Source organism: Mchenga conophoros, linkage group LG9 (assembly GCF_057382185.1).
Source record: "Mchenga conophoros isolate Kocher_MC1m ecotype Shallow Benthic linkage group LG9, M_conophoros_male_GT1.1, whole genome shotgun sequence".
Taxonomy (NCBI): domain Eukaryota; kingdom Metazoa; phylum Chordata; class Actinopteri; order Cichliformes; family Cichlidae; genus Mchenga; species Mchenga conophoros.
In genome coordinates, this window is record NC_140534.1 from 26955382 (window position 1) to 26967492 (window position 12111).

Here is a 12111-nt window from a genome sequence, read left to right on the forward strand (position 1 = left end):
AAAGCCTCTCCTGTTTAAAAGGAGCATGGCAGCACTGCAAGCTTGGATCTAAACAAGCCGAAGGACTGTGGACAGATGAGACCAGCATATCAGCACACCTCATACCAACTGTCAGACGCAGTGGAGGGCTAATGATTTAGGCTCGTTTTGAGTCAACTATGAACTCTTCTGTATACCAAAGAGTGTAGAGTCAAATGTGAGGCCATCTGTCTGACAGTTGGACAAACTAGGTCATGCAACAGGACAATGATCCCAACTACAGCAGCAAATCTACAACACAATGGTGGAAAAAGTAACAAATCAACATGTTGCAAAGGCCGAGTCAAAGTCCTCAACCTGGTTGAAATGCTGTGTTGGGACCTTAAACTAGCCGTCCATAAACAAATGCCTTCTTTATAATGAAGAGCGAAAATTACCCCACAGTGAGAGATGAACAAAAACAGTGTTTTCACACTTTCTGCAGTTTCGTTCAGATGAAAAACACGAGCCCCTTACTCTACTTTTTAACATTGTTTCTGTGCATGCCGTGCTAAAAGCCAGAAAGCGCCTCTTCAGATCATTAGTGGCTTTGCGGGTGGTGGTTAACACACTCTTCTTTGACTTACGCTTTCAAGCTGAGGTTTCAGATAGAAGCAAACACCTCATTCTTTGCATCTGTCATTTTGGTTCACAAACAGATGTACGGCACATTTCTTATCTTGGCTGTTTCATATGGTGGTTTGACAGATCGTTTTGTGTTTCTTTTTCAGAGAGCCAACACTAAAAAGTAAGCAAAGGGTTAGACACTGAAGTTACAAATTTTATTTAGAACGCAACCTAAATTTGACAGATTACAATGAAAATGTCACCAACGGGAAAGAAAAATCCACCTGCAGTAAATTATATACAGGCGTTCAAATTTGCAGACATCTCGCAAATTGTCTGATGAAATCGAACAGACTCTGCAGTCACTCGCCGCTTTGCAAAATGCTGGATTTTTATGCGGGCTGCTTTCCTTTTTAGATCATCACGGCTCATCTTTTGCCCACGTGTCACCTGGTACCTCTTTGTGGGTTACAGGAAATGATTTGCTTTCTTAGAAACGACTACAGTCATCGATGATTCTGTCCAATTAGTCTACAAACTCAACTACACCTAACACAGGAAAACAAAAGGAAGCAGAGGCAGTGACACAGTTTTATTCGTACCACATGAAATCGTTTACAGTCACACACAACAGTTTCAGTATGGTTGGTCACGCTCGCGTCATCTTTAGTGCCATCCCAGAAAGTACAGCTGCAGATTCTTGAATTGGAAGCGAATTGAAAGCAAAAAACAAACTGATTATATTGTCCCTTTATGCTCCACATTTGTCTTGTTCTTAGCGGAATAGCCCGCATATCCATTACTGCCTCTGCCACTGCCTCCACTTCTATGGAGATAAATGAATTAGATTACACAAACAGCACACGGCTTAACAGTACTACAGCATCATAAACCCTAAATATTGATTTACGAAAGCAAGCTCGGAAAAACTCTGGAAACAAAACAATAAATACAGCTTGGAAAACTTTTGACAGCTTATCATAAAATCATTTTTACAACAGGAGAACAACGACAGGAACAAACACTCATCAATAAACAGCAGGCACACAAAGTCTGAGCAGCTACAAAGTAAGCACAGGATTAGCTAATTAGAGCTTAGCTCCTGCGCGCAGAGTGTGATGTAACTAGAATGCAGCCATCCCAGACACAGAGCCCGTTGGGGTAAGTAACGGTCTCAAGTGATGGTACAGTGCTGAGTGACTGCTTTTCTCTTCCGTTAGATGATTAGACACCATTGTCAATCCCTGAATGGAAACCAGGAGGGATGAAAGTAAAAAGGAGGGCAATTACAAAGGCTTTTGTCAGTCGTTTTACTCAGGGGTTAGAGAAGTAAAAAGAACGATTACACGGCCCTTTGTCTTGTCTTCTGCGTGATTGTTACTGTCAAATACTGTTATGGCCAAAACAAATATTTCCTCAACAGTAATTATGCAGTACATACTACATTTAATTAGAGCGAGCAAGGCTGGACCCAAACAGCCCCTGTCAGCGTTCTGACTCGCAGATAAGCACCAACTTGTTAGCTCATTTGAAACCACGGCGTGAATGCTAATCAGTGTCAGCGTGATCCACACATATAATTACAAGATATCAAATAAATTATTTGTTCATGTCAACACAGGTGGATTTCTTCTTTTTTTCTCAGATAAACTTTGATGCGCTTTGTTTGTGAAAGGCTGGAAGGCACACGCACACAAAGCTGTGACAGATCGACATCATCCAGTACCTCGCATTCGTGGGTGTGTTTATTTATTACACTGTCGTTGGTGCGATGTGGTTTTCATGGATCGGACGGTCTGTACGTTGGCATAAACGGGACAGTTTCTGATCTGTCTGGACTTCTTTATCCTGGGACACATGGGGATGTTCTCATAGAAGTTTGGCTGTGAGGATGTGAGGAAGTGAATGTTAATGCTTTTTAAGCCATTACACCAAAACAGGCAGTAGAGGTGAAGCAGCTTGGCAAAATGTAGTTACTTTTTCCACCAATATGGGCTCACGCTAATAAATAACACATTCATATTATATCAAAAATGTGTAAAAAGATCAGCTAATTATTAAAGAGCTTGTGTATTTATTTACATCAAATAATCAAACTCAGCACATCAATACTGTAATAACATTTTAACAAGCTGCTTGTCTTCAAAGACACTTTCAGTTAACATTGAAGTTAATTAGCATTAGTTAAATGAGTGGGCGGTGCCATTAGCTGAGATTAGCTGTAAAGGGTGATGGTTTTGTAATTAAGTGCAAGTCTGATGAGAAGGTACGGGAGTGCCTTAAAGGTGTCGAGAGTAAAGAGGAGAGTAGATAAAATGAACGTGGCGATGCCTACCTGTCTCTGGGATGGATGCAGTTTCACTCTGTACTCCTTTCTCTTGTTCCTCTTTCTGCAGGGTTTTCAGACAAAAAGGATTTTCATTACTGTTCAAAAAAAACAAACTTAACTGCGCTGCATCAGAAGATTTCCAAGATAGTAATGATATTTTCTTATGAACACATTTGTCCAAGGAGCACAGGTTTAAACACTTAAAGAGTGACATTTGATAGGCATGTATGGAGCTTGAGATGGAAGCATGCTCCCTGCTAAACATCAGTGTGTCAGCGTTATCACACTATGAGCTGAACCATCGGTGTTCCCTCCGTACTTATCTGTGTTTATTGACAGAGCACCCCTTACTTTAGTTTGCTGATATCTTACCTGTGCCTCATTACTGCTATGATGATGGCAATAAGTAGACAGAGTCCAGCAGCTCCAACCCCGATGTAAATGTACATCATGTATAACGACAGGCTGAACCAACCTGGTTATGTGTAGGAGCGAGAAAAACAGAAGAAACAAAAATCAAACAGGGAACAAAACAGTGTGAAAATTTGTTTTCTGAATAATTCTATGTTATACAGCAGTGTCTGATTAGTGTTTTCAATTGGTTCCATGACACACATATGGTGCAACCAGTGCTTTTTCAGATACGCAGTGACAAAGCTCGGACTTTTAGCCACAAACCTCTGTGGCTTCAGCGCACTGAGCAGCTGTGAATGTGCGAGTGACATCACATGCTTTGTTTTCTTTAATTTCATTATCATCGCTGGCCTTATTTACTTCCATCCACTTCTTAATGTCAATTCACAACTAATTTAAACAATCACAGACACACACACAGCTGAATGTATGCATGTCTTCAACTTCATGGTGCCTGCTTCGTACCTGAAGCCACAGTGGTGAGCTGCACGGTGGTAGTTTGCTGTCCTGCATCGGTGTTAAAAGTACAGCGGTAGAAACCGTTGTCTTCCTGTGTCACGTCAGTCAAGTGCAGACTCATATCTAGGCTGTCCTCACAGCTGACCCGGCCCCTGTCGCTGTAGTCCTCCGCCACCAGGCCTTCCTCCACCTTCTTGCACACTCCAACAATGGTCCACGACTGGCCGTGCAGCATCCTCTCCAATATGACCTGGTTAACGGTGCCATTATGCTGATAGTTACATCTGATGGTCAGGTTGCTGTTCTGCTCTACTAGCAGCTTTTCGTTTGAAACGGCCTCCTGTGTGGGAGTGGGCTCTGTGGGGTCTTCCTCTGGTGGCTCATCTGTAAGCGAAAGAAAGAAATCTAATAATATGTGATGGAAACTACAGTATGGCACCTTTCTAGGTTTCATATTTCACCATTTTTAATCACTAAGCGGGGGAGGTGGGAATGATACTAGACAGCTCAGAACATGCGCTCTGACGCTTTCTGCCATATTTACCTAAATCCTCCACCTGAATGTGCCGGGTCCAGGGTCCCCGAGGGAAGGTCTGAACAGAGCACTCGTAAAGCCCGATATCCTGATGGGTAACGTTCTTTATGGAAATACTGCCATCCATGGGACCGTTCTTCAGGAACTCCACTCTCCCATCGAAACGATGTGATAAAACCACTCCAAAATCAGGGTGGAAAACAGCCACTGGATTTTTTTCTGACCTTTTTGTCCAAGACACCATGCTGAGGTTGCCATCCCAGGGGCACAAGCAATGCAGAACCATCCCCTCCTCCAGCCTAACTGTAGCAGGCACTCTCTGCTGGACAGCAACTGGACAAAGGCATTGTTTTTTCTGTTGTTAACATATGAGTCATGACACAACACAGATAACAAAATAGCCATGAAGCTACAAAATTACACATTTTTAAGAAGGAAGGAATAAATCTAACGTTCATACAGTTTATTCTATAATAGTTTTCCTTTACTGGCAGAGAACCTCTATCGGGTTTACACATACACAATGAGAGCCCTCTACTTGAAGAGCAATTCAAAACTCTGAGATCATCCCTCGGCCTATGGTAATTAGGCTAATTTAAGCCAGAACACATAAAAACAGCTGACAATTGCTGGTGATCAAGCCTCCAAGTTTTTCAAAGCCTTTTATCTGAGCTGAATGACAATTTGTCTCAAATCCAGTGAAGCCCTTGGGAGAGCCAAGTCTGGAATAATAATGTCTAGAAAGACTTATGATTACAGGCTTATCGACTTTAAATAAGAATGAAAAGTTACATTTTGTTTGTTTTTTAATGATTTAGATATCAGAAAATGATTTTGTTAGATTACTTTAAAACAGCCTTAAAGCCATCAGTTTTAAAATTGTTAGTAAAAGTATTTGTTACAGCACTTTTTCCAATTAAAAAACAAACACTGCAAATTCAAAGAAATATATTTGAATTAAAAAATAAAACCCATACCTTTAAGAAAAGGGAGAAAGATAAGTACCACGAAGTACCAGCAGTCCTTTTGTACAGCTTCCATCTTGCCCCACAGAGGGAGAATGAAAGCTGCATTGATGAGACGAGTGGAGGCACCCAGGCTACACTTCCTGCTAGCATTTGAAGCACTTGAGCTACTGGGGCGCACTTCATGATAGCCCACTGTTTACTCCTTCCACACAGAGGAGCACTTTATCACCAGGACTGGGATTGGATGGCAAACTTGTGACATAATACTGCTTGGTGGCTTTCATGATGAAGTTTTTCTAGAGCAATATCTAAGTATAATTTAAAAATCAAAATCCATAACATATTACAAACTTGAAACTGAAAGAGGAACACATGCCCTGACTCAGTTTCCTGTGAACACCAAAGATTTCTTCCCTGTGTTTCTGGAATACTTTGTGACGATTTTCACCAGTAAGCCAAACGTGGCACAGTGTGGAAAAGCACCTTACCACCACTGCCACCACCACAAACGGTGAACTGAAAACACCAGTGGTCTCAAAATGAAAATGTATCAACTGGAATCAGACCAAACACGACAAGCTAAGATTTTTTTAATATAATTCACATTTTACAGATGGAAACGTGGTACAAAAATCCATAAAAAACAAACACCGTTCAAGTATTTAGCAGCTGAGAAATGTTTTCAAGGCACTCCAGTAGGTAGGTGTTCATGTGTTCCTGGTTGCTGTCTGCATCTGCATTTTACAAATAAATAAATAAGAAGTAAGCACAAACAGTGGAATGTGGAAAACCTTCAAATGTACAAATTTGGTACAGAGACAGACCCTGATACGAAACAAAATTCATGCCTACCCTTCTTTGCGATGGTATGAGCCTTCTCAATTCTCAATCTAACAGAAGGACACTTCAAAGCAGTCTTGGCCTTTGAGAGAAAATGAGGAACAGATTATAAAGAGGATAGTAGTTTGTTTTTTTCATAATCAGGAGATTAAAAAACATTGATCATCTTGGATGAAAGTGAGAGAACAGTGAGGCAAATCTCTCTTACAGGCAGACAATCAAGCAGGCAGAGGATTTCATTTGCCACGGATCAGCCATAAACTCAAATACCAGCCATAAAAGCACTAAAATAAAAGTTTTAGTACTAGGATGTGTGTGTGTTTGTACCCTCTGATTGTTATGGAGCAATGCCCAAATTGCAGAAGCTCCCATACAGCGGGTCTCCATCACTTTACTTTCGAGGCAGGATAGCAGCACCTTCATGGCTTTGTCTGAAAGAAATAAAGACGCGCAGATCGTTATGGGGGACTCGCAACTCAATAAGACTTGAAAATGACTTTTTTTGGACACATGCTAGATGCAGGAAGTCTCTTCAGTGCCATAAAAATGAAGAAAAGACCTCAACGAGCTCCAGCTAAAAGAGAGCCCAGAAAAACACAGCTGTAAGCAACACGCTATAAAATGGAGAAAAAAAACAACAACCTTGTTCTACAATGGAAAATTCGCTCCACTCACACTCGTCTCCAGGCGTGCAACAGCTGGAACTTATTCTATATGACATCCGTACCAGCAAAGGAGATCCACCAAAAGATAAGAGGTGGTGGACGTTTGAATCAGTATATAAACATAAAGACTTTGATTCACTGTATAGGACTCTAATGAAGTCACTGTAGGGGGTTGAAAAGAAATAAATAATAATACAAATAGTTATGACATACATAAACAATTACTATGTTTAATAAAGTGCTCATGATTTTTACCCGATTCAACTACCAACGCTGTGGAAAGTCCCAAACCGACAGAGGTTTCAGATACCTGGGGAAAAACTTGCTGTTTTCTTAATGTAAACAGATTAATCACGAAGTCAAGAAAAGTTCAGGATAATTGTTTTCTAAAGTTTTACAGGGTAAACAACATGAAGCTGATCAAGTGTTTACAATGAGCGCAATCGTGCCATCTGATTTTTCCACCCGGCACATCTGGACTGATCTAATGTGGGAACTCTGAACAGAGCTGTGGAAATGGTACTCTAAGCTTTGTAAGGTTGGTCTGCTTATTTTCCAACTGACTTTGAATCAAGATTCCAAAAAGACAACGTGCTCAAACAAAGATGAAGAAGACATAAAGGCAACAAGTTCTGGACCCAAACCTGGAGCATGCAGAGAGCAGGCGCCTGGTTCGGTCATTGAATTCAGCCTTGTTGTATTCAAAACACATCTGGAAAACCTGACAGACTTTTTTTTTCCCACTTCAACCACAACTCACTGAAACTTAGAGGAGAGTAACATAGCGAGAACATATTAATCACCGGATTACTGGCTGTGCATCATCTGCTTTTACAGTACAGGTCCCACAGCATTATTGCAATCAAAGTTTCCTTGAAAGTCTCAGTAGCCTCTGCTCAGTAATTTTAATAGCACATATTTTCTATTAAACGAAGGCTGTTGTAAGCTAGTCTAGACCCTGAAATTAACTTTAACTTAACAGGAAAAGAGTTTATTTCATGTGCAGTGAAGTGAACAAAGGAGAAACGTTTTTTTCCTCCTCTGCTATTATCTGAGTGGCATATCTCGCAGCAACATTAGTCATAAGTCCGTAACTTATTTAATCTTGCTGATTTTCGATCAAGCAATGAGATTTTTTTTTTTGCTCATTTTCTCTATTGTGATTGATGGAAATCTTGCTGTATGCAAAACACAGGAAACATGATCTTTCCACAGGAAACCAGATATACGGTCACATAGTTTTTGCACCTGGTCCCACAACTCCCACCTGCAGCGTGCACTGCATGGGGGACACGATCGGTCTTTCATTCTCACAGACTTCCTTCGCTTTCATCTCTGTGTTGTAGAATCACTGATAGTCAGATCTCTGTTGTATTCAGCCCACATTTGCAAACATAAACTTAAAAGGGCTTAATATATTTTTGGTAGCTTAAATTCTCAAAGCTGTTACTGATACCACTCAAGTCTCCATTCTCAATTCAGAAGCTCTGCATCACAGTAATATAATATGTGCACTACACCTAGTATATACGATACTATTCATACTGTGTGTACTTTCAAATGTCACTTTCTGTTTGGTTTCAGTTTAGCAGTCCTGACAATATATCCCAGTCCAAGCGTGCCAAAGTTTGGCACGCACGAGTCTGTTTTGTTTTGATTATTTTTTTGCACATGATGTAAAACTAAGCAAATAAACACCGTGAGAGTATTAAATAAAGACCAGACTGTTCATTTTCAGTACATTTGATATGTTGCAAACTTTTAAAACAAAGCAATGGTAAGTGGTATGTTTTATTTTCCCTTCTTACAATCTGAGTCAGTGAAGCCTAAGCAACTACAGTGGGGCAAAAAAGTATTTAGTCAGCCACCGATTGTGCAAGTTCCCCCACCTAAAATGATGACAGAGGTCAGTAATTTGCACCAGAGGTACACTTCAACTGTGAGAGACAGAATGTGAAAAAAAAATCCATGAATCCACATGGTAGGATTTGTAAAGAATTTATTCGTAAATCAGGGTGGAAAATAAGTATTTGGTCAATAACAAAAATACAACTCAATACTTTGTAACATAACCTTTGTTGGCAATAACAGAGGTCAAACGTTTACTATAGGTCTTTACCAGGTTTGCACACACAGTAGCTGGTATTTTGGCCCATTCCTCCATGCAGATCTTCTCGAGAGCAGTGATGTTTTGGGGCTGTCGCCGAGCAACACGGACTTTCAACTCCCGCCACAGATTTTCTATGGAGTTGAGGTCTGGAGACTGGCTAGGCCACTCCAGGACTTTCAAATGCTTCTTACGGAGCCACTCCTTTGTTGCCCGGGCGGTGTGTTTTGGATCATTGTCATGTTGGAAGACCCAGCCTCGTTTCATCTTCAAAGTTCTCACTGATGGAAGGAGGTTTTGGCTCAAAATCTCACGATACATGGCCCCATTCATTCTGTCCTTAACACGGATCAGTCGTCCTGTCCCCTTGGCAGAAAAACAGCCCCATAGCATGATGTTTCCACCCCCATGCTTCACAGTAGGTATGGTGTTCTTGGGATGCAACTCAGTATTCTTCTTCCTCCAAACACGACGAGTTGAGTTTATACCAAAAAGTTCTACTTTGGTTTCATCTGACCACATGACATTCTCCCAATCCTCTGCTGTATCATCCATGTGCTCTCTGGCAAACTTCAGACGGGCCTGGACATGCACTGGCTTCAGCAGCGGAACACGTCTGGCACTGCGGGATTTGATTCCCTGCCGTTGTAGTGTGTTACTGATGGTGACCTTTGTTACTTTGGTCCCAGCTCTCTGCAGGTCATTCACCAGGTCCCCCCGTGTGGTTCTGGGATCTTTGCTCACCGTTCTCATGATCATTTTGACCCCACGGGATGAGATCTTGCGTGGAGCCCCAGATCGAGGGAGATTATCAGTGGTCTTGTATGTCTTCCATTTTCTGATGATTGCTCCCACAGTTGATTTTTTCACACCAAGCTGCTTGCCTATTGTAGATTCACTCTTCCCAGTCTGGTGCAGGTCTACAATACTTTTCCTGGTGTCCTTCGAAAGCTGTTTGGTCTTGGCCATGGCGGAGTTTGGAGTCTGACTGTTTGAGGCTGTGGACAGGTGTCTTTTATACAGATGATGAGTTCAAACAGGTGCCATTCATACAGGTAACGAGTGGGGGACAGAAAAGCTTCTTACAGAAGACGTTACAGGTCTGTGAGAGCCAGAGATTTTCCTTGTTTGAGGTGACCAAATACTTATTTTCCACCCTGATTTACGAATAAATTCTTTACAAATCCTACCATGTGAATTCATGGATTTTTTTTTTCACATTCTGTCTCTCACAGTTGAAGTGTACCTCTGGTGCAAATTACTGACCTCTGTCATCATTTTAAGTGGGGGAACTTGCACAATCGGTGGCTGACTAAATACTTTTTTGCCCCACTGTAACGTGTGGGCCCATTAAGCTTTTGCAACTCTACAGATAGGTTTGTTTAAAAAGGAAAATCTGATTTAAATTTAATGATCACTCTTTTACAAGTTTGAGGTTCATGCACAGAAGTGCAAATAATGAGACCTGGACAGAGCAACTTAAAAACATTAGACCACTAAAAGAGATCCACAAGTTCATAAGAAGATGACCTGGAAAGGGTAACTCTGGGTAAACTGAAAATCGGGTATGTTTTGTTTTGCATTTTATAGTTGCAGTTAAAGAACTTTATAGCACAGAAGTAAGAGAAACTGATCTAAGATGGCTTACTGATGCAAATGGGCTACCACCAGAAAGCACATACCTTAGGTGCACCACAAGTCCCTCTGTGGTTGATGACTTTTACGAAGAGTGAACAAAGTGACTCAGCAGGGAACATTTAGCTGCACTGAATTTTTTCCTAATCACTGACTTGCATTGTGGACACACAATGCTGACAAATCTGCTTACTGAACTTCCCCTTTTGATCTTTTATTTCTTTTTTTCATATCCCTGAGTGCGATTCCTAAATGTAATCCTTGCTTAACTTCCATACCATTGGCAATGATGTGTGACTTGTTGGCAGGGCAGAAGCAGAGGTTCTGAAGGGTGAGCAGCGCGTGCCGTCGATGTGGTGCCAAGTCTGCCAGCAGTTCCAGCGCTCCGGTCAGCCTGAGGATACTCTGCTGGCCGTCCTCTGTGAATGAGAGACTGGCCAGCAGTCTCAGCCATAGGCCCAGAAGGCTCCAACCACTACTTACAGACGTGGCTTTAACACCAGCAGCCTTGGGCACCGGTACTGACAAGAAGGCTTGAAGGAAGTTATTCTGAGAATCACAGAAATGAAACAAGAGTGAACAGAGATTAAAGTTTCAGTCATGACAACAGTGAAAGAGTTTTAGAGAGGGCAAGAGCGAGATTTCCTAACATCATTTTTTAACCTTTTTCATTTTAATCTGCTACTTGTCTTGCCCACTAATTCTATGTACATAATGTCTCTTACCTTCTGCAGGAGACATCTGCAGTCACGGGACATGACTAGGTTAGCCAAGAGGGAGAAAGCCAGATTCTGGATGATGCTGTTATCTGGGGCAAGCGCTGAAGCCAGCTTCATGACAGAGTGCATCAGTGAGCTAGTGGAGGAGCTTTTAGATCCTGGTACAAGGCCAGGGCCACTGCCACAAAGAGAACTGCATGCTGGGAACAGAAAAAGGAAAATGGCTTATATTCATTTATATTTATAAGAACATTAAAATAAAACATTATTTTGCCCTTTGTGGATGTCTGGATCTACATCACACACGCACAAAATCAAATACACATAAAATCACATGCCTGTACTACACTGAAAGCTTGTGTCTGGACTGGAATCACAACTTCTCTCGCCAATTTCAGCATTAAAAAAAGTCAAACACACATACAGTGAAACCAATTTTTTCTTGTTGTTGGAAGTACTCTCTGGTTTTTTTTTTGTTTACCTTAATGCTGGCTAGCTCGCCAGACAGCAGCACTAGTAGCTGGATAAACAGGCCTTGTCTTGCACGGCTGTCTGCCCACCACACCTAAACATCTCCACGCGGCTGCATGGAGAGCTTACTTTGGTGTAAAGACAGTCTAGCTAAATGACCAAAATGATGGAGACAAGTGGAACTTGTGCACCAATACAGAACATAACATATATGTGAAGGAAGAAGTGCTGACAGGCACAAGTTAAGAGCCAGGAAAAACAAAATATGATGAAAAAAAAAGAGTCCTAAAGTAACTTTAAGCCTTTCACAGGTGAAATCTGAGAGTTTCAGAAACACTTTTGAAAAGCACTTCATTTATTTAATATTCAGTCACCACGGAAATA

General features: G+C 41.4%; 2 protein-coding genes across 4 annotated transcripts in view; both read right to left on the reverse strand.

Moving 5' to 3' along the window:
• Positions 1 to 1163: 1163 nt before the first annotated feature.
• cd226 (CD226 molecule) lies at positions 1164 to 5731 on the reverse strand. 2 transcript variants are annotated; one of them, XM_085287303.1, is made up of 6 exons: positions 5300 to 5731; positions 4332 to 4655; positions 3794 to 4171; positions 3287 to 3389; positions 2921 to 2975; positions 1164 to 1411 (listed from the first exon to the last, which is right to left on the reverse strand). In XM_085287303.1, the coding sequence occupies exons 1-6, from the start codon at positions 5361 to 5363 to the stop codon at positions 1385 to 1387; spliced, it is 951 nt and encodes a 316-aa protein (XP_085143429.1). In that variant the 5' UTR covers positions 5364 to 5731; the 3' UTR covers positions 1164 to 1384. The 2 variants fall into 2 exon arrangements, with proteins under 2 accessions (XP_085143429.1, XP_085143428.1); XM_085287302.1 differs by having other exon boundaries at positions 1164 to 2468.
• A 133-nt stretch (positions 5732 to 5864) lies between these two features.
• rttn (rotatin) overlaps positions 5865 to 12111 on the reverse strand; it is a 36093-nt gene continuing 29846 nt past the window's right edge. For both annotated transcript variants that reach the window (XM_085287299.1, XM_085287298.1), the window contains exons 45-49: positions 11263 to 11456; positions 10816 to 11086; positions 6458 to 6561; positions 6143 to 6212; positions 5865 to 6024 (exon numbers count right to left, since the gene is read on the reverse strand). In XM_085287299.1, the coding sequence (XP_085143425.1) occupies positions 5945 to 6024; positions 6143 to 6212; positions 6458 to 6561; positions 10816 to 11086; positions 11263 to 11456 (719 nt within the window). In that variant the 3' untranslated portion in view covers positions 5865 to 5944. The remainder of the gene's footprint in view (positions 6025 to 6142; positions 6213 to 6457; positions 6562 to 10815; positions 11087 to 11262; positions 11457 to 12111) is intronic.